At 54.8% G+C, this 21,323-nt stretch overlaps 9 protein-coding genes across 9 annotated transcripts; 4 read left to right on the top strand and 5 right to left on the bottom strand.

Annotated features, from left to right (window-relative positions):
- Positions 1-772: 772 nt before the first annotated feature.
- On the bottom strand, positions 773-1,370 carry AYL99_11602 (hypothetical protein; the record flags this gene model as incomplete). The annotated part of the gene is made up of 2 exons (XM_018843108.1): positions 773-1,166; positions 1,219-1,370. 2 exons carry the CDS (start codon positions 1,368-1,370, stop codon positions 773-775), a joined length of 546 nt encoding a protein of 181 aa, XP_018687435.1.
- A 131-nt stretch (positions 1,371-1,501) lies between these two features.
- Positions 1,502-2,110, bottom strand: AYL99_11603 (hypothetical protein; the record flags this gene model as incomplete). Its single annotated transcript, XM_018843109.1, has 1 exon — positions 1,502-2,110. One exon carries the CDS (start codon positions 2,108-2,110, stop codon positions 1,502-1,504), a length of 609 nt encoding a protein of 202 aa, XP_018687436.1.
- Positions 2,111-2,294: 184 nt separating this feature from the next.
- On the bottom strand, positions 2,295-3,127 carry AYL99_11604 (hypothetical protein; the record flags this gene model as incomplete). The annotated part of the gene is made up of 2 exons (XM_018843110.1): positions 2,295-2,913; positions 3,000-3,127. The coding sequence occupies 2 exons, from the start codon at positions 3,125-3,127 to the stop codon at positions 2,295-2,297; spliced, it is 747 nt and encodes a 248-aa protein (XP_018687437.1).
- A 208-nt stretch (positions 3,128-3,335) lies between these two features.
- On the top strand, positions 3,336-3,950 carry AYL99_11605 (hypothetical protein; the record flags this gene model as incomplete). The annotated part of the gene is made up of 2 exons (XM_018843111.1): positions 3,336-3,593; positions 3,645-3,950. 2 exons carry the CDS (start codon positions 3,336-3,338, stop codon positions 3,948-3,950), a joined length of 564 nt encoding a protein of 187 aa, XP_018687438.1.
- A 2,542-nt stretch (positions 3,951-6,492) lies between these two features.
- On the top strand, positions 6,493-7,539 carry AYL99_11606 (hypothetical protein; the record flags this gene model as incomplete). The annotated part of the gene is made up of 1 exon (XM_018843112.1): positions 6,493-7,539. One exon carries the CDS (start codon positions 6,493-6,495, stop codon positions 7,537-7,539), a length of 1,047 nt encoding a protein of 348 aa, XP_018687439.1.
- Positions 7,540-7,747: 208 nt separating this feature from the next.
- AYL99_11607 (hypothetical protein) lies at positions 7,748-8,205 on the top strand (the record flags this gene model as incomplete). The annotated part of the gene is made up of 2 exons (XM_018843113.1): positions 7,748-7,788; positions 7,821-8,205. 2 exons carry the CDS (start codon positions 7,748-7,750, stop codon positions 8,203-8,205), a joined length of 426 nt encoding a protein of 141 aa, XP_018687440.1.
- Positions 8,206-11,208: 3,003 nt separating this feature from the next.
- Positions 11,209-12,421, bottom strand: AYL99_11608 (hypothetical protein; the record flags this gene model as incomplete). The annotated part of the gene is made up of 2 exons (XM_018843114.1): positions 11,209-12,064; positions 12,120-12,421. 2 exons carry the CDS (start codon positions 12,419-12,421, stop codon positions 11,209-11,211), a joined length of 1,158 nt encoding a protein of 385 aa, XP_018687441.1.
- A 1,949-nt stretch (positions 12,422-14,370) lies between these two features.
- Positions 14,371-15,363, top strand: AYL99_11609 (hypothetical protein; the record flags this gene model as incomplete). The annotated part of the gene is made up of 1 exon (XM_018843115.1): positions 14,371-15,363. The coding sequence occupies one exon, from the start codon at positions 14,371-14,373 to the stop codon at positions 15,361-15,363; it is 993 nt and encodes a 330-aa protein (XP_018687442.1).
- A 1,813-nt stretch (positions 15,364-17,176) lies between these two features.
- On the bottom strand, positions 17,177-17,578 carry AYL99_11610 (hypothetical protein; the record flags this gene model as incomplete). The annotated part of the gene is made up of 1 exon (XM_018843116.1): positions 17,177-17,578. The coding sequence occupies one exon, from the start codon at positions 17,576-17,578 to the stop codon at positions 17,177-17,179; it is 402 nt and encodes a 133-aa protein (XP_018687443.1).
- Positions 17,579-21,323: the final 3,745 nt, after the last annotated feature.

Below are 21,323 nucleotides of genomic sequence, written 5' to 3' on the forward strand. Positions count from 1 at the left end.
TATTGAGACGAAGAAAGATCCGGCATTATTATCAACAGTAACATGGAGAACTACAAGCCTCGTCACTTTATCAGGTCCCGATACCACTCGCCGATCGTCATTCCAAAATACAAGTCCCCAAAGGCCGCGCTTTTCCTGCTTTGGTCTATGGAAATGCGTTAGCAAGCAACGTCAGAAATGGCATACGGAACGTGCACGGGCTCGGTGAGAAGGATGTACAAGGTTTTCAAATGCAGGCTCGGCACGGATGATGATTTCACCACGAACCAAGTGGCTCCATAGCACCCCGACGCTCGCACCACACCTGAAATCGAAAAATACGAAAACGCCGGCACATGGGGGCCCCGGGGGCTTGCAGTCAGGAGGACCCGGATCGAAGGATCCGTATGATCGACAGACGTGCTGCCCTGTGCGACTTGACTGCCTCTTTCTTCACACGACACCACCTCACAGGCACGGGGTGAGGTCAAGCAGAGGGTTCGGGAGGCATGGTAAAACATCTCATCTGTCGGTCTGTCCTCCGAATGGACCCCCTCCCCTCTCCTCCCCTCCCGCTCCCCTCCATCTGGACCACCACTTTTCCGGACAGACGGTTCCTCATGCTCGGCGGTCGATCCCCAGCTGCCCAACGACTTCTCGTGCGCCTCAGGGAAGAAGCTACGCCTGAAGGAGGCCAGCTACGAGGACAGTCTCACAGGGAAAGGCGAAAGGGGAAATACTGAATCGAGAAGCACAGGCTTCCTTGCTCCCACCATGGCCAACAAGCAACACTTCACCGTATGCCCTCGGCCCTGTGCGCTGTCAAATGCACGCTCTTGGCGGTCATGACGGTCGTGGGCATCCTCATGTTCATGTACGGGTTTTCGTTGCCGGGGTTGGTCCTGAACATCTTCATGCTCATGCTCGTCTCCAACTCCGACCCCAGCCACGTGTACGCGCCGCTGGGCAGGTCCGCGATCAACGTCCCGTTCATCTCCATTATCCTGCTGGTCATGTTGTTGTCGTGCCGCCGGAGGTACAGGACCGACAACTCGTCATCGAAGCCGTCCATGTGCTCGTACCATAGCCTGGGGAAGCGGTGGGACCCGTCCTCCACGAAGTCGGTGCAGGCGTTGCACTTCTCGAACCAGGTCTTGTCCCAGGACGGGAACATGGACGTGTTGAACCTCCCGCCGATGACCAGCACCCGAGAACCCCTCCGTTTGCATCCTCTCGAACCACGCCCGGTGCGTGAACAGGTCCGTGTACGGGGCCAGGTGTATGTTCATCTTCAGGTCCCTGCTCTCGGGGTCGATCATGGACAGGAACAGGAGGCGTACGGGGGCCCCCAACTCGTACAAGATCGCCTTCCTGGCGGTGCTCACGTTCATGATGACGGACCTGAGTGTGGTCTCGTGACTGTACGTCGTCGCGTCGAACTCCCTCATCTCAGATGCGCCTCATCAGCACCGCATTGAGCTGATAATCGCGTTTTGGCCTTGTTCCCACGCATCAACCTGGTCTAGTACGAGATCCGCCCCTCGTCTCGTTCCTGACACGCTCGGGCTCCTGGCTTTGATGATGCGAACGGAGCGAACTTGCACATGTTGCGGAAGGCGATGACGCCCAGCAACGAGCTGATGTCCGTGGACATGTCGACGGAGCCGTCGACGCAGCCCTTCCTGAGCTCGCTCTTCATGCAGACGATGTTTCTGCACGTGACCGAGGTGGACCAGTCGACCTGAAGCGCCTGCATCACCCCGATCATGTCGTCGGAGATTATCTCGTCCGTCTTCCTGCTGGCGAAGGCGAAGAACACGGCGACAGCCAACCTCTCCTCGCTGGTGAACGTGATGCTGTCCAACTCCTCGACCCTCGACACCACGACGACGGCGCGCTCGAGCAGATCCACTGGGCTGATAGCGGAGGTCAGGTAGCTCCTCGGCTTCAGCATCCAGGTGTCGTACATCTCCCCGCCCGGGTGGTCGATCATGTCGTCGAGTGGCATCGTGGTGTACATCGCAGGGTCCACCGTCGGGTCGCCGCTGGCCTCGTTAATCAACCTGGTCATCTTCGAGTAGATGCTCGCGCGCTTGGACTCCGCCCACTCCCTGTTCCAGGCCGCCTCCATCTCCACGATCGAGTCGGTGCTGCCGCCCCTGACCAGCTAGGCGTCGTCCCCGTCGAAATCGGTGTTGTCCATGGGGTGGCCCTTGCAGCCCTTGTGCACGGTGCAGCCGGTGAACCGTGCTCAGGTCCGCCGACCTGCAGGTGCGAGTGAAGACGTTCTCAAGCTTCACTGCGGTCCATGCACATCAACCCGCTCCTGCCCAGCAGGCACAACCTGAGCTCGGGCATCGTCTGCGTCTGGCAGTGCTTGCACTTCTCGACTGGTCCTCGACGTCGATGTCCACGATGGTGCACTCGTTCGTGGTCCTGTCCGTGATGCTGTTCAGTGGCATGTACGCAACGTGGTTGTCGCAGGTCAGGACGCTCACCCTCCCGAGCCCCAGGCTCAACGCGATGTGGTACTCGTTCATGCCCATGGCGATGTTCGAGGAAATGTGCGACGAGCTGAACATGGACGCCCGGTTGTAGGGGGGTATCTTCGCCATCTGCTCGATGTATTGTCTGTCGCAGGTCCTGCAGGTCGTCATCACGAGCGTGGACTCGTCTACGCCGATGTTCACGTTCAGGAACGGGAAGGGGCACGGGAACTTGTATGTGATCATCGGCATCCACCTCCACGAGAAGCAGCGGCAGAAGAGGTACCAGGTGCGGCGTACATCCACGGTGCTGCTCATCATACTGTCCGAGTCCGTCTTGCTGCTCACGGCCCTGATCGGGTGCTCGGTCGTCGTTGCGCTCCCGGTGATCTTCATCCTCTCCTCGTGATCGTGGGGATGCTCGTCATCACGAACACACCATCCACGACTTCATCATCAGCATCGTGCCGGCGACAGCGTCACCAATGCCATCAGGGCCAAGGGGTAGTCCGAGATCGGCTCTAGAACTCGAACACCGTCCTGATGACGGGAGTCATGAGCAAGCCGACGATGTACACGAGCATCAACACGAGGATACAGCAGAACAGGACGAGCGTGATAGTGACGATCATGACGATGTCGATGAGCATGCACACGACCATGGCCAGCTCAGCTGCAGGTACGGGCGACTGTGACGATGATGATGACGAAGATGAACGTGAGTGTCGGTAGGAGCATGGTGCTGGAGGTGGACCCGATGAAGACCATGTCGATGAGCATCAGGAGGTGGACTGAGCGTAAGGGTGGAGATGTTCGTTGTGATGGCCAGGGGCCTGCGCAGGGTGAGGTCCCCGTCCTTTGTTGAGGAAAATGAACGGCGTGATCGACGGCTCGGACGTGGACATCAACAGGAGCGAGGACGGCAACATAGTCAGCGACACGCCCGAGGTCTTGTTCGTGAGCGACGACACCGTACTCAATCACACGAGCATCTCCGAGTGCAAGGCGTGGCTCACGCCCGTCAACTTCAACATCCCGCCGACCGGCCACATATCCTCGAACGTCGACAGGATGGTCCTCTACGTCCAAAACCAGGACAAGCACAGGCCGATGGAGGGCGTCATGCACGTCTAGTCTATGCTGAACATGATCATGTACGTGATGATGATGGGAGAGAAGTTCATGATCGTGATCACGGTTTTGGACGCGGTGCTGACCGTCCGACGGGGTCGAGTCGATGCCCGTGACCTCGGTCGGGACCACATCCGAGTTCCTGGCCTTGTACACGACGACATGAAAACAACCGTCGCGTCACCCTTGACCGGCGTCAGGGACATGGCCTGCCTCATCATCTGCACGCCCACCCCGAGCCGGGGGTCAGTAGCGCCCTGCCTGTTCATGGAGAGCCTCTTGCGCAGGGATGGGAACCTGTCCACGCACACGCACCTGTCGCAGAACGCGTGCATCTTCCCGTTCCGGTGGTGAATAAATAGGGTTGCATTCCTGGAGCAATCTTGCAACGTCCTTGCATTCCTCCAACAGTCCTGCATTCCTGAAGCGTATCTGCATGCCTGAAAAAATCCTGCATTCTTGCATCCCTGCAGCATTCCTTCATTCTCGCATTCCTGGCCCCGTTGCTGCAACATTCTTGCATTCCTTTAACACTCTTGCATTCTTGCATCCCTGCCTGCATTCCTCCATTTCTGCGTTCCTGATAACAGTCTCGCATTCCCAATGACAGCCGGCGTTCTTACATTCTGACGTCCCTGCAGCATTCCTTCGTCCTTGTATTCCTGCATTCCACCGCCATCACACACACAACATACATGCATGCACATATACTCAGGGTGTCAGGATGTCAGAGGAAGGAATGGAATGACGCACGTCGACTCGATCTGTTGCTGAGCTGAGCTAACCTCCTCCTCCGCCTGAATGTGAGCCTACTCGTTCCCATCCCCGTGCCCCTACCAATTTGCTTCCGACCACCTCCAGGAGCCTCCAAAAACTCCCTTTCTATCCCTTCCTTTCATCGAACTAACCATATACCGTGTGGATGTTAGGTATTCCACGCCCTGTTTCGATATCGAGTGTGATGGGTTGGGTGTGATCAGGTCTATGCTATGCCCCTTTGACATTCCAGCTGCTACGGGCTGTCCGATGGTGGATAAATAGGGTTGCATTCCTGGAGCAATTTTGCGTTCTTGCATTCCTGCAGCATTCCTTCGTTCTTGCATTCCTGCATTCCACCGCTATCACACACACACCACATACATATATGCGCATCCACTGGGGTGTCAGGGTGTCAGGATGTCAGGGAAGGAGTGGAATGTGGTATCCATCAATCACAATAATCACACCAACAATCCTTCCTCCTCATCCATCCGTCCATCAACTGCCTGTCGTGCCTCGCCTCGCCTTTACAGGCACGCCGGCCCGACCTGAGCGTGAGAGGGAGCGTACCCATGCCCGTGCCCGCGCCCGTACCTACCTCGACCACCTCCAGCCGCCTCCAAAATCCACCTTTTCATCCCTTCCTTTCACCAAACTGACTATATCCCGCGTGGATGTTAGGTATTTAGCACCCTATTTCGATATCGAGTGTGATGGGTTGACTGGGATCAGGTCTGTGTTGCGAACTGTGACATTCCAGCTGCTCCGGGCTAGCCGGTTGTTGATAAACAGGTTTGCATTCCTGGAACAGTCTTGCATTCCTGCAGTTCTACAGTCCCGCATTCCTGCAACGAACTTGCATTCCTGGGAACAGTGTTGCGGGCCTGCATTCCTGATAAGAGTCTTGCATCCTGGAACAAACTTACATTCCCGCATTTCTGCATTCCTGGAGCGACTTGGATTCTTGCATTGTTTGCATTATTGCATTCCTGGAATTAGAGCAATCTTACATTCTCACATTCTCGCAATCCTGTAACAGTCCTGCATTCCTGGCGGCATTCCTGGGTTTGGCGCGGTCTCGCACGGATGCAAGGCAGTTGCGCATTCCTTGAGTAATGCATTCCACAGCAACAGTCTTATATTGTCACATTTTTGCAACATTCCTGCAGCAATTCAGCATTCCTGGTGACTTTGCTGCATTCCTGCATTGTTGCATTCCTGATAACAATCTTAAATTTCCGCATTTCTGCATTCCTGGCAACATTCTTGTAACAGTCATGCAATCCTGCCTGCATCCCTAGCTGCATTCTTTCATTCCTCCATTCCTGGCAACATCCCTGCACCAACCTTACATTTCTGCGTTCCTGCAATCTTGCACTCTTGCAGCATTCTTGTAACAGACCTCCATTCCTGAAGCGGATCTGCATTGTTACATTCCTCCATCCCTGTAATAATATTACATTCCCGGAGCAATGTAATTCCCGCAATAGTCCTGCATTCTTGCATCAGTCCTGTATTCTCGGGGTAATCTTGCATTCCTGCGGTTCTGCATTCAATCTTGCATTCCATGCTCGTGCCCGTATCCATGGGCTCTAGGCCACTCCAGCGGCCTCGGAAGGAGATCTTTCCGTCCCTTCCTTCCACCAGGCTGGCCATGTACCGTGTGGGTGTTAGGTGTTTCACAGGCTGTTTCGATGTCGTGTGTGATCAGTTGAATGTGGTGAGGTCTGTGCTGCGCACGTTGAATTCCAGATGCACAGCGCTAACCGGTCGTTGATAAATGGGGAGACCCTCACCCGTGCTTCGTCGCAGACTCCAAAGATCTTGAAGCTTTCACTGAGGGCGTTATGGGTAGTGTACTGGTGTTCGTTCAGCCATGGCTCGAAACAGACAACGTTGTCCTGGTTATAGACCCTTGGGTCTTGCATTCCTGGGGCATTCCCGGGTTTGGCGCAATCATGCACGGATGCAAGGCAGCTGTGCATTCCTTGGGCAGTGCATTCCAGCAACAGTCTTGTAAGAATGCAGCAATCTTGCATTTCGTGCCCGTGCCCGTATCCATGTGCTCTGGGCTACTCCAGCGTCCTCAGAAGGAGATCACCTCCCTCAAGGGGCCCAGGATGACGGAGGCGGAGAGATGCTCAGCAACTGGAAGGAGTGCGAGGACGGGGGCGACATCAGCCCCGAGAAGCAGACCGAGTCCGGGTACGACTCCGGGTACGTCTCCCAGGTCATGTCCCGGTCCAGCAGCACCGACCAGTTCAGCAGCGCGTTAGCAGTCCCCAGGTTGCCGCTCGTGTGGGCGAGGGTGTCCGAACACCTCCACCTGATCACGGTTTGGATCGTCACCGTCTACCCGTGCGTGCTCGTCGACAACTCCCTCTTGATGACCACGAACGCCTCCGTCAACATGAACCCGCCCTTGCTCATCACCTTGTTGCTGCTCGTGGCCTTCTTGTTGGCGCTGTTCCGGAACAGGACCGCGGCTCTGGGCTTGTGCATGGTCACGGACAGCCGCCAGCAGACGTTCATCGACATGCCCATGGTGCTCGCGAGAGCCGCACAGCCATATCGACCTCAACATGGACGCCGTCGCGCGCACGTTCATCTTCAGCCTATCAATGTCAGCATGACCACCAACGGGGAGCCGCCGGCGTACGCCACCATCCCCCGCCCACGGCAGGCGACCTCGATCCCGACCTCGGTGACCACGAGCACTCCGGAGTCGTACATCCATATCCTCACGGACGAGCTCTGCGGCACGAGCTGCGACAACCACGCCTGCACCGCCATGCCCAGGCACATAGCCGCGTACTCGCCGATGACCATGAAGATTGCCTTGAGCACCATCGTGTCCAAGATCGTGACCGACATGAACAACGTGCGAAAGCTCGACCTCGAGAGCACGATCGTGTGCTGCAACGGGAAGGCGATCGTGTGCGTGTTCGACTCCATCGGCTCGCGGATGGGCATGGGCGACGCCTCGAACAGGGTCACGACCATCGACGGCATCATCAGCATCATGAAGGCCTGGAACAAGAACAGGCAGATCCTCTGCTTCGCGACCACCAGGAGCCCCACGGACATCGACAGCAACATGACCCTGTTCGACAACTGCACCATGGACATCATCGGGCCTCGGCGGAGGACACCACCGGCGAGAGCACCATCTCCGCCGTCATGAACGCGCAGATGGTCAAGATGACCAGGCAGGACAGGGTCGAGGGGGCGTTGCAGCGCGGGACCTAGATCGAGTTGCCGGAGAGGCGGAGGGAGATCGAGATGATCAGAACCGCGCGCACGGACATTGCCTAGCTCCCATCTCCATAGCGATCAGGGTCGGCAACTCGAGCAGGGACAGGGATAGGGCTGAAGTCTGGATCTGGTGCACAATGAAATTGCTGAAGAGCACCAACTTCCCCTACGCGTACAGGTATGGTGGGGACCTCGACAAAGTTTATCCAGACGACATGCGAAGCTTCGCGCCCCGGATGCTGCTGTGCGGACGTTGGCAATCTCCACTGTTCTCGTCGCTCCAAAGGCCGAGTATTTGGTCCTGATCGGCGTGCCGTTCACGATCCACCCGGTGTACTGCGGGAATGCGTTGAGCCTCCGACGAAATGAGAAAGAGGATGGCATCGCTGCTGCTGTTGTCGCTGCCGACGGCGTCAGCTCACGGACGTGCTTCTCTTCTGCCTCTGCGGCGCCGTGGGCCAGTGATGGGTGTAGCACCGCTCCGAGATCCTCTACGCGCAAGAGGGAGCTTGAAGGGTATATTTGCCCATTTCCACTCGAAGGACGGAAGCAGAACGGGCTGGACAGTAGAATCGACAAGCTGAGAGAGAAGTAGAACACTTCTGAGAACCAAGTAAGGCGAGTCGGCCACTCCGTCCAGGGCCTCCAACAAGGCTTCGGCTTCGGTATCGATATGCGAACGCCCCAGATTGCGACTCCCAGCAACGTCGCGGTGATGCCAGATGGCGGATTCTTCTTGACGAATGGTCACGGTCCACACAAGGTTGGCATGGAAAGGGAGCCGTCCCAGAGTCTCGATGGCGCGGACCTGCGTCCAGATTTTATCGACGTCGGATACGCACTGTTCCGGCACGAAGACAAGTTCCCGCGCGCCGAACACGTCTCGAGGCCCCGGAGTTGGTGCAAAGAGAGCTCACCGAACCCTTTTGTGCTTTGTCTGCAGTGCTTTGGTTCAGGAATGACAGGTCCCTGGACGTTGGGAGAAAGATATTGGTGTTGTCATCGACTCAGTCTGCCAGCCTGTTTCAGGGTTCATCACATGGTCCTCGCACCGAAGAACGCAGACGAGACGAGTCTCGGGCTTTTCGGTTTGATTTCTGCCTTCAATAACTCGATTTCCGCAATGCTGCCACGCAAAACTTTCGATGATGGATGAAAAAACACCATGCTGTCCGCTGGGTGAGAGATGTCCAAAAAGCGCACGGATCGATGTTCCATAATTTACAGGAGCGTCTCTCGCTTTGAGGTTCGAAAGATTTGGGGCGACATGTCAGAATTGGCCGTTGATTTCCTCAATGGCCAAAGTAATTCCGTTCCAGTTCTTCGATGTACGACCTCTCGAGGCTTTTCTTTGCTCACGTCCACACTGTTGCCATGGATAATTTTCCCGCAGAGGAGTCCTTCCTCAACATATCAGCAATTCGTCGGAGCCAAACAGAACAGGATCTAGAGTCAGTTCACAATGCTGTCCCACAACGCGCGGCTGTACCAAAGAACAACATCTTGCTCTTGGTTTGGATGGGCATGAATATTCTCGACCCGCAAAGGGGGAGGGAAATGTCCAGTCCCGTGGTCGGGTCGGTCAGGACGAAGGGTAAGTCACGAGCCTCACTGCGAAACATCTTCAGAGAGGTCTTGGAGTACCTTCCCTTTGCGCACAATACTCCCGAGTGTCTGAGGAATATATCCCTTGCCTTGATCGCCAGCATGGGTCCCGACAAGCAGGTGAGTTTTTGCCTCTCTCCTCTCTCGCGCTTTTTCTCATGTGTGATCACGCACATGTCTATCAACATGCCCGTGTGTTTGCATATGAGAAGATTTCCCAAATGCTGAATCAGAATCCAACGTCAACAGCATACCCTTGAACGCCTCTGTCAGCCCGACGCTTGAGTTCTTCCTTGCACTTCTTCGCAGCATTGCGTCCTCACCGGCAAGTGCCGTCAGGAGTTGGCGCAAGGCGTGAGAATAACGACGACAGAACACACGATGTCTTCATCGATAAGGATCAAGAGCACCGCATCAGCATGATCAGCACCAAATACCGCCGATACCGACCAGACGAGGCATTTCTCTGCAAAGGAATCTGCCAATATCGAACATCGCCGGTCTCGAAGTCTGGGATCACCAGGCCAGCATGAGGTGTGATTTCGAGATTGCCAAGTGTGTGGTAGAGATTACATCCCAGTCCCAGCCAGATTTTCATTCTTTGTGAAATCTTCAAAGAGAACGTCCTGACCGCTCTTCCTCGGACCCAGCTGGAGTAATGGGGGGCCGGTGCACAGACATGGTATCGATCGAGGCTCGCTGCAGCAGAAGGGTTTGGCAAGGACAGCATGACGCAGGATCGAGGAGCGGACGCGAGGTTGTGTTGTGTTGTCTTGCTTACTGCCGTCCTGGTATTGCGCTCGAGGGACGCTACCCTCTCTGCTCCGGGCCATCGGTATTTGCTGGATGGTGACAAATGCGCCGCGTGCACTGTGCTTGCGTTGGCAACAAGACCTTTGACGCAAACGGGCCAGTCGACGTACGGAGCCAACTTTTTCCTCACCTCCGAGTCGTCTAGGTGCCCAGCTGCACGCTCAGCATGCCCTGCAGATATCTCCAACGTTCGTCATGTGCCCGGATAGACATGGTGTGGCCGTGGCGCACAAAGTGCTGTACCATCTCGTCGTCGCAAGGACGGTCCAGAAGAATGAACTCGGGTCGTTCGTTCGTGCGAGGAGGACGTGTCTTTCGTGGGATTCGATGACGACGGTTGCGGTTGTTCAGGGGTGTGTCACAAGATGCCATCTCGATAAAGTCGACCATAGTCAGTGCATGCATGCTGGATGTCAGTCTCCAAGATCAGATGGCTGTGGCCTCTATGCACAGAGACTCAAAGCCTTCAAGAGGTTTCGACGAGTGTACGGGGGGCACACACCGCTACTTATCCGTCCCGTTCCGGTGGATGCGGTCCTTGGCTAGTTAGAGAATGATTTCGACGACCAGGTGCGTCTCAAACTTTACCACTCTACTCGGAGGCTGGGGGCGAGCGGGATCCACCACACTCAGCCGCTGGTCACAAAGGTCCTCCTATACGGACGAGTGAACCACGGCAACTCCGTCACCTCTACCCCCCTCCGCTTCCACAGACTCGGGTGAACCGGTCAGAGACCCTGTGCGATGGATGTCGAACCGTTCAACGCGAATCATCTTTCCGAACTTTGGGCGGGATATGCATATCGGATGGGGAATATCGATCGAGTTGAAAATTTCTGCCCTTCCTGATCACCGATGGAGAGAGGCATTCATGCATTCCGCAACCAGATATCTCCAGTACTTAATTACATGATCGAATTTAACGCGAGAATGGAGGTAATAGTTCAGGTGCAAAGATGGCTCGAGTTAATGGCTTTCCTGAACCCGGAGTAGAAGAGTGCGAAGGGGTATGCTCGTTCTTTTCTCTCGAGCTTGACCTCAGGTCCGCACAGGCCTCTTCCGTCGGCCACATCAATTCACGCGCCAGTTTGTGAGCGAGAGAGATAGAGACAAAAGAGAGAGAAATGAGATTCCACCTCCTAACCACTGACTGCTATGGCAACTATGACCACCACAACGGCTACCACGTCCGCCACTCGCTTGTATGGTGAAACACACTCGGCTCGAGTCCGCTCGGTGATGTCTTGAGTGTTGGCAGGAAATTCTTCTCAACCCTCTCCAGTCTGTAATCACCGAGCAGCGGCAACATCCGTGACCTAGCATCCGTCCAACTAGAACAAGGCCAATGCTCCGTCCAGAAGTTCTTGATCATCTGTGGCGTGACAGAACTATCCACCCCGCCCAAAGCCATCGTCGCCGCGTCTCCATAAACACCTTCACGGATGGTCAAGAAAGGGAGGTTTCTTGACGGTGTCTCGCCGAACGCGAAAGCCTCCTGAAAGGTCGGCTGCGGAACACCAGCAATATCTCTTTCCCACACCTCCCATGACATCTTCGTCTCCCCAACTACCTTGACGTTTCCGAACCAAATGACACCTGTTTTCTCGTCTCTTCGAAACTCCTGATAGATATCGACAGACTCTGGAGGTTCGAATCTTGGTGTTTCGACCATATTGATGAGGATAACGCGTTGGATATCAGCGTTGCCGTTCAAATAGAACGGGGCGAGATATTGGTGATCCTCAAGAGATTCGCTCATTTCGACAATCGTGTGAGCTCTGACATCGTTGATATTCTTTGCCCATCGGATAAGTAAGTCGGGTACTTTTAACGAAGACTCGTTCCCTTCTGTGACTGTCCAAACAGCTGAGCCAGTGTCCATCCGCATCGAACACGCGAGAGCAGGGGGGATAGAAAGTTCGGTCTTGTACGCCAGTTCCATGAGGAGAAAAACAAAGGACTGGTGTCTTGCGCTCAGAGGAGGCATAATGGTAACAAGACGGCGCGAGCTATCGTAGGAGACTCGAAATAATTGCCTAAAAAGATCAGCGCACCGCCAGAGGAATCAACGAGGATGATGAGGTGCCGTACCGTGCTATGCACTGCTCCAATTTGCCGTCTTGTATCATCTCCCACCACGACTTTGGACAAATGCTGAACATCATAGGGTCGTCATCTGGCATGAGACGCACTTCGTCCATAGCGACGTCTTGCGTAATCTCCCGCAGTTCAAGCACTTGATCACAGAGAGTTGGCGGTGATGGCTGCAGCGTGGAGGCGGAGGCGGAGGCAAAGGCAGAGGTGGCGACAGTGTTGCCATCTGAGAGAGAAAGCGAACCGAGCGCCGCGTGAAGAGCGCCAGGCTCCAGCGCGTTATCCGGACGTGGATTCATCCTTTGGTGGCTGCGAGTTGGTACACAGTGTTTTCACTGCGCCGATGAGAGATGATGGAAGACAACGACAGATTTTTTTTTTTCTCTTTTGACTTTTATGTGCGGGTGAAATGGTGTCTGGTGGAGTATTTGCACTGCTCATCCAACAACGGTAGAGCAGGAATCACCTCAGTGCATGATGCATCCCGGCGCCTTTTTTGATCGTCAGCCCACAAGCGAATACCACCAGGGCTTTGTTAATCGGACACAGATTCACAGCAATCTCTGCCGTGGTCACAGGACTGCTTTGTTGACTACAAACAGATGCACCGCAGACTCTGGCTTGATGATGGCACTTCAGCTCGTTCGAGGCACCAGGATACCCTCCTGCCGGGAAAAATGATGCCGATGTAGCCCGCACGGAGAGGAGAGTCCACGGCGTGCCAACTGAGCAAGGTCGAATCTCATCGACTTGAGGGTGGTTCCAGATAGGTGATTTCGATTCAGAGAGACAAGGAGTCAGGTGTTCGATAAGAAAGAAATTTTCGATCCATAGGAGCAAAAGCTCGACCGAAGCACCATGCAATGGCAATCGTCCATCTTGTCCTGTTCAAGCTCAAGGCTGCACGGAGCCACGCAGACAGGAAGAGGTCTGTCCGGCCAGTCCAGAGCACGTTGATGGCCAGGACGGGCCACCGACGATCTCAAGCAGGGAAAATAGTCTGAGTAGAAACTGCAATGTCACGTTGCAATAGGCGATGGGCACCAAGCTGACCGTGAGCAGCCTGGACCGGCGTGGGCGATGGTCGCGTCTTCCAAGTTTGGAGGCTGTTGAGAACCACGGAAGATAATCTGTGCACATTGGATGAAGCCGGATGCATTGCAGCTGCCACCGAGTCAGAGTCACCCTGGCGGGTCGTCACTTGGTTCGAGGAGCCGTAGTACACGTATTGAGAGGCTCACCCGTGAATCCACAACTGCTTCCAAGTCCGTCTCAATGTCCAAGACGTCCCGGAGCACGCCAAGCTGGCCGACAACAGCCAGTCGTAGTCTGGGCAGACCATTAATTGTGTCTGATAGCTGAAAGCACGTCTTCTCTATCCTGGTGCTTCGACCATCGTAATCCATCTTTGCCGGTCGCCCCATCCGTACCGCACAAAGCCTGCAAGGATAATATGCTCAATGAATCACGTGTCCATGCAGTGACATCGCGTATACAGTCCTGTCAAGGGGATCATGTCCAGCAAAGAGGTGGGCCGGACACCAAACGGCGAATCCAGAGTCGACTCGAGGATAATAACCCAGCGAAAGGCTAGCTGGGCTGGTTTTACCGGCAAAGGTGAACGGAGAGCCACGCTTGTCAGGACGACGACAGAGGGCGTGCCACGACTTTGGGGGATTTTGGGGAACTCTCAGGGCACTTTCGAGGGAACTTTCAGGGCACTTTCGAGGGAACTTTCGGGGGAACTTTCGGGGAACTTTTGGGTCACTATTAGGCTCCCGTTCTTGCCAAGCTGCACACATAACAATCAAGGCCGCCCGCCCACGAACTTGATTTTTTTCCAGCATCTTCATCTCGACACCACCAACCTGTTCGTAAGGTGGCCTCAATCTTATCGTTCTGTGACGTTGAAATCATCTGTGAACAGCCTCCCTTACAAGCTGTGGACCTGTGAAGCTGACAGATCTGCAAGACCCCTACAATCACTCCTGGTCAGGCTGAACCCTTCTCGATTCCTCCAGTCAATGTCTGTCTTCTCCCTCTCTCTAGGCCCCGACGGCCTGCTCATGTTGCATAGAAAAGGTGGAACTGTGGCATCACAGATCCGAGTCAGTCTCGCAGTCAAGTTCGGGTGGCAAGACCCAGTGGCAGCCAGTCGTCGCAGTCAGTCGAGCGCAGGTCGGGTCTCTAAGTTTGTCAACAAACCACACCTGCTTAAGTCCAATACCTACACACTCCTTAGACAGCGATGGCGACGCTTTCGAAGGTGGTCCTGCAGACAACCCAACGGGTGGTCCTGCGAGTGACCGTGCAGATGATCGTAGAGGCATTGTGCCTCCTGACTACAGTCGGGATGATATTCCGGAGGGCATCTCGTATCCTGCTCGCGATCCTGGAGGTGGTCGAGGAGATATTCAACATTCTGCTGGTGGCCATGGAGTGGGGCTTGAGGTCACTCTGTATCCTGAATATGCTCTTCCAACGCTACCTGGAGTTCCAGCTCGAGGATCCGCGTCAATCCCGCACCCAGGGCCCCATCCAGGATGCAGCAAATCTCCGGGGACGCCTCCAGGATCCGCGCCAATACCGCACCCAGGGCCCCATCCAGGATGCAGCAAACCTCCGGGGACACCTCCAGGATCCGCGTCAATCCCGCACCCAGGGCCACATCCAGGATGCAGCAAACCTCCGGGGACGCCTCCAGATTGTCCATGAATTCCGCACCGAGAGCCCCACCCAGGATGCAGCAAACCTCCGGGGACGCCTCCAGGTTCTCCATCAATACCGCTCCGAGAGCCCCATCCAGGATGCAGCAAACCTCCGGGGACACCCCGAGGTTATCCATCAATACCGCTCCGAGAGACCCATCCAGGATGCAGCAAACCTCCGGGGACACCCCGAGGTGATCCATCAATACCGCTCCGAGAGCCCCATCCAGGATGCAGCAAACCTCCGGGGACACCCCGAGGTGATCCATCAATACCGCTCCGAGAGACCCATCCAGGATGCAGCAAACCTCCGGGGACACCCCGAGGTTATCCATCAATACCGCTCCGAGAGCCCCAGCCAGGAAGCAGCAAACCTCCGGGGACACCTCGAGGTTCTCCGTCTATTCCGCTCCCAGAGCCCCAGCCAGGAAGCAGCAAACCTCCGGGGACACCTCGAGGTTCTCCGTCTATTCCGCTCCCAGAGCCCCATCCAGGAAGCAGCAAACCTCCAGGGACACCTCCAGGGTGCTTGATCGCCTGTAGGAGACCACCAGGACGACCCTCACGGCCATTGAACCCTTGGTAAGACTCTGCTCGCTTCGCTAGTACCTTGAGAAGTGCCAATGGACTCACGCCTCGCAGTCTATTTTACGCTCCTTGAGTCGGCCCCAGTAACACCGAACCCTCTCCTCCTCTCAAAACTCTCTCCTCGATGAAGGCCCTGCTGGCGTTGGAAAGAAAAGGTGGAACCGCAGCATCACAGACTACAATCTTCACCTCTCGCCGAACCTCTCTGCCCGAAGCAGTCCTCAGCCCTTGAAGGCCCTGCTGGCGTTGGACAAGAAAAGGTGGAATTGTGGTATCACGGACCCTTGCTCAGAGTTGCTGTTGAAGTTGGCGTGGCAAGTCCCCGTGGACAGTTATTCGGTGCGGTCAGTCGGGCGTAGGTCTCTCTGTTACTGCTAGCAAAGTATACCTATTTAGCTACAATACCTATACACTTTGGGGCGGGCGACGGCGACATCTTTGGTGCTCAGCAGGCAATTCTCAGGATCATGTGCGGGACCATTTACAGGATGACCTCCCAAGACTACCTACTCCCAGACCAATTGAATACTTTGAAAGACCCTCCTCCCTTCGCTGGCGCCGTGTGGAGTTTCCCATGGGCTCATGCCTCGCAGTCTATTTTTACACGTGTATACTCGTACGCGAAGCACTATCTCGATATGATTGTTGGGTTCATCAAGTAGAATATGTTTTTCATCGTAGGACAGAGGGCTTACTAAGGGACGGAGGATAAAGGTGGACTTCTCTGAACGACATTCGGAGCTTTGTTTGATCAGATTCGCTGTGTCAGGGTAGACAGACTGCAACACCACCTCTCTGCTTCTCTCTGCTTCTCGACTGTTTGTTTGTTTGGGCAACTCCCCTCTGGTCAGGCCCCGATGTCCCCAATGGAATGGAAAACATGGAGCCGGAATCGAGGAAACGAAACACATCCAGACCGCTCACCAGTAAAGTGAAAGATACAACCCGCACGCATTGTAGCACGATGGGATGGGATGGGATGGGGACGGACCTCGCTCCCACCGGGACTTCGACGATGCAAATGGATGGGTGATCGCGCAGTCCTCACAATTCACACGCTGAAAATAATTCCTTTTTTTATGATTCTCTTTTTTTTTTTGACGAGCTAAATGCCTCATTACTCTACGTCGACGGGTGGGACAGGAAACAAGGGAAGGGAGAATTTTCGAAAACATGCCATGCGTGTTCGTGAAGGCGGGCGACCTGACCTGCCGGGCCACGATGGTTCCGGTTCCCTTCCCTCCGAAGCGTCCTCTGTCACAATCCCGGATTCCAGCAACGGAACACGCCTCGGACACAGCTTTCGCAGTTTTACGTGTTGGGAATGGCAGAGCACGCGCGATATTGTTCGTAAAAGCATACTGTCATTGTGTAATTGTAATGTTAAGCCATTTGGAGCAGCCGCTGTTCTAAAGGTAGTCACTTTCGCTAAGGAGACAATGAGCTTCAATCTGTTGTGAGGATTCCGAGATTCAGACGCCCCAGCCCTCAGCTGCTCCATCTCCTCTACACCAGACACCATCAGCCGCTCCATCTCCTCAATACTAGACACCATCAGACGCTCCATCTCCTCCACACTAGACACCAAACACCATCAGCCGCTCCATCTCCTCCACACCAAACACCATCAGACGCTCCATTTCCTCAATACTAGACAGCCCCCGTCTATCCATCTACCAAATCTCCGCCGACTCTCGAAAGCTACGGCCAGCGTTCGACGACTCCATAGAGGCTTTCTCCAATGCTCTATGCTTAATTCTAATGCTCAGGCCCACGTAGCACGCTCCTTCCCAAAACCGCCTTCTCATCACCGCCATCACAGCCCTCACCATCATCCTCGTCGCCGTCATCGTTGGCCATGGTTTCAAAACCCGCCTCGACCTCGGCGAGCAAGGTGTGGAATTCGAGGCTGCTCTGTAGCGTGTCGTTGACGCGGGCCACGCACTCGTCTTCGTCGCCGCAACCGGTGTCCAGCACGAGGACCTTCCCCGGGACGAGGCCGGCGGAGAGCAACGGGCGGAAGAGGTCGCGCCGGAGGTACCAATTCTCCAGGCATTTGTCCACTGCATGATTTCGGACAAATTTCAATTTACTGTCGTCCGATCTTGCGGATGGCGAAGGCGGCACCAGCGGCTCAGCGTTCGATCGTCCTGTGAACATGCTGACATGTGACTGAATAGGTGCAATAGGTATTTATGCCTGAGGTGTTTGGTGTTGACATAGGTTTGGGGATGCTAAGGGAACAGTCTTTCGCGTAGAATATGTTGAAGGATTTGCGTCTTTAAAGAGGTCTGTGGCATTGGGTAAGATGGAGGTCGATAGGTTCGGATGGCGAAGGCGGCACCAGTAACTCAGCGTCCGATCGTCCTCTAAACATACTGATATATAATTAAATAGGTGCAATAGGTATCCATGTGAGAGCTGTTTGGTGTTGACGTAGCTTCGGGGATGCTGAGGTAGTGACCTCTCCCTGTGTAGAATATGTTGAAGGATTTGCGTTTTCGAGGTTTGTGGTATTCGGTAAGGTAAAGGAGGATATGTTTGTGAGAGTTGTTCTGGAGTCGGAGGGAGGTTCGTAGTAGATGCGAGGTGTCGAAGTCTTCTAAGCACCTGTGTTGGTACCCACGAGCGACGTGTGCTGGCGAGGACATGAGGCCCAGGCGTTATGACTGTCGTTAAGGAGGACTGGTAAGACAGTCACACGAGAGCTCCGTGGTTCGACGAGAGGCCGATACCGTTACCGCCAAAGTAGTCACACGAGATCTCCGAAGATTGACGAAAGGGGATTGATATTGTTGAGGAGGATTGCAGTCGTCTCTCTATTCTTGAGAGCCAACGCTGTGGCACGTTCTTTCTCGGCCTTCTGAGCCAAAGTAGTCACACGAGATCTCCCGAAGTTTGATGAAAGGGATTGATATCGTTGAGAAGGATTGCAGTCGTTTCTCTATGCTTGAGAGCCAACGCTGTGGCACGTTCCTTCTCCGCCTTCCGCACGGTTGTCCGCTCCCTATCGACGATAGCGCGAGCTTTTCTGAGGCGCTGTGGCACGTTCTTCGTCCGCCTTCTGCACAGTTGAACGCTCCCTATCGACGACAGTGCGAGCTTCTTTGAGGCGCTCATCGAGTTCCCTGCACCTCTCGGTTGCTTCGCGTAGTCTTCGCGATAGCTCGTCAAGAGCACGGACTGAGTCTCCGAAAGAGCTCGCGTGGATACTCTTTTGATCCTCAGCCTCGCGCAATGCCTCGTGCAAGGCTTCCAGTGTGCCACCTTCGGCACTGTCGTCCTCGGTAGCCTCCTGTAACCGAGAGAAGACGTTGAGGTATTTTTATATAAGATGGTTCGACGAGAGGCGGTCGATATCGCTAAGGAGGCGTTTGTCGAGTTCCCTGCACCGCTCGGTTGCTTCGCGTAGTCTTCGCGATAGCTCGTCAAGAGTACGGACTGAGTCTCCGAAAGAGCTCGCGTGATACTCTTTTGATCCTCAGCCTCGCGTAATGCCTCGTGCAAGGCTTCCAGTGTGCCACCTTCGGCACTGTCGTCCTCGGTAGCCTTCTGTAACTGAGGGAAGACGTAAAGTCGTCACACAAGAGCTCGGTGGTTCGACGAGAGGCGGTAACCGTAAAGAAGGCGCTTATCGAGTTCTTTGTATCTTTCGGTTGCTTCGCGCAGTCTGCGCGATAGATCGTCAAGAGCACGGACTGAGTCTCCGAAAGAGCTCGCGTGGATACTCTTTTGATCCTCAGCCTCGCGCCATGCCTCGTGCAAGGCTTCCAACGGCCACCTTAGGCGCTTATCGAGTTCCCTGTACCGTCCGGTTGCGTCGCGCAGTCTTCGCGATAGCTCGTCAAGAGCATAGACCGAGCCCTCAAAGCAGCACGCGTGGATGCTCTTTTGATCCTCAGTCTCGCACAACGAATCGTGCAAGGCCTCCAACGGCCACCTTCTGCGCTGTCGTCCTCGGTTGCCTCCTGGAACGATAACGATAGAAGTCAGACGAGACGACAAGGTCAGCCAATCAGATCGCAGTTCCGACTGATCTGGGCGACTTGTACTTCAAGGCTGTGACCGTGGGTGCGTAGAGCTGCAGGAAGAAAGGACGCCAGGGGCCCGTAGGCCGAAGAAGGCGCGACGGACCCGTAGGCCGAAGAAGCCGCGACGAGCAACAAGACTGCCGTGCATAGTCCAGTGCAAAGGGCCCGTTGGCCTCAGGCGTGGCCAGTGTGGAGGGTCTGACGACAAGGCATATGAGCGATGCAGGATGCTCAAAAGATATATATATTTCTAATGTACAGAAGAGTAAGATGGAGAAAGAAAAAAAAAAGAGAGAGAGCAGTCGGGGGGATTTATATGGTTTGTACACACTTGGCAGTGACCGTGACCGTGACTGCCTTGCCACACCTGCCGCAGCAGCCAGTCACGACGCGTCACCAAGTCCCGTCCATTGTATGGGACTCGGTTCAGCTAATCAGATTGCTGTCCAGACTTCACGGCCGCCGTGAGAAAGAGTTTGTCTCGTCACGGTGTGTGTCACAAAGGCAGTTGGAGGGTGAAAAGTTAGAAGGATTGTACGTGATGCTTGCATTTAAGGCATGGACACCCAGATCAGGTAAAGGCCAACGACAGTGATATGAATACAAGGGGTTCCGTATCACGAGCTCGTATACTATAGACGAGCAGATTAAAGTGATAATATATTCATAATACACGAGATTCAGTATCACGAGTTCGTATGCTGGCAATAGACGAGCAGATTGAGGTGGTGGCAGTAGGCAGTGACGGTGATGGTTGAGGCCAGTTTTGGTGGCGAAACCGAGCCCGCAGTTTGGAAGTTTAGGAGCCACAGAGCTTACTGTCTGTCGGCGTGGCGATCTGCGCTGCCAAAACATGACTGGGGTGGCATTCGAACAGAATTGTCATGGCAGCTCTCACACCACGAGTGTCTTTTACTTCGCACCGAGTGGATGGGTGCTCAGCATGGAATCCTCGTCGTCGACCTCGAAAACACCCGCTTCCTTTTCCTCTGCATGACCATCAAGTACGGTGCAATGCGGACAGAACTCCCCACAGATCAAACAAGTCCTGCAACACTGCTCAGGAGGGTAAGACTCCAGGATCGATTGCCACCGAGCGACGACTATTCTGCTGAGCAGATTTAAGAGGCGGCATACCAATCGTACGCTCGAGACCAACAAGTCACTCCTTCGGTAACACCACCACCACCACCACCACCCGAGGAAACTAATACACAACAAGATGCTCCTCTGCTGAAACACATCGTGATGGTGCCCAAAATCGAGCGCGTCAGCCATCGCAGCATGTTGGCGTTTTGAACCCACCCAGTTGCGGCTTCAATCCGTGCGCATCGGTTGTCGAGACACTGCCCCCGAAAAGCCACAATTACGCCCATCCAGGCAAAAGTGAGAACCCTTTGCCAGAACAAGACGAAAAGGAGCCGCAGTTGGCCTCGAAAGGGGAAGAGAACGTCGATCGCAAACAACATTGCTGTCATTAAAGACAAAAACCCAATGACGATGGCGTACACCTGTGAGCATCTTGTGTCAGGCACATTCACACGTCAAAGTGTCATCCCGGGGAATCCACTGAAGCACCTATCTTTGTGGCACCATCCGCCATATCTGAAGCATTAAGAGCAACAGCGATCAGAGATAACATGAATTGGAGGACATCTTTGCTGGTTGCCAATGCTTTCATCGTCTACTGGTGGTGATACCAAGGTTGATGAGAACGAGGTGCTTGCCGACACTTGGTCCCTGCTTGATACTTGTAAGTGGACTTATCCCGGGTTTCTCTGTGAGGGGGCCTTGCTCTGTGCCGCTGGCTTCTGTTTGGCTTGATTGCGTGCATTCTCACTGACCTCGGCGTGAAGACAGAGATCTCAACTTCC

Source organism: Fonsecaea erecta, assembly GCF_001651985.1.
Source record: "Fonsecaea erecta strain CBS 125763 chromosome Unknown Scaff15, whole genome shotgun sequence".
Lineage (NCBI taxonomy): Eukaryota > Fungi > Ascomycota > Eurotiomycetes > Chaetothyriales > Herpotrichiellaceae > Fonsecaea > Fonsecaea erecta.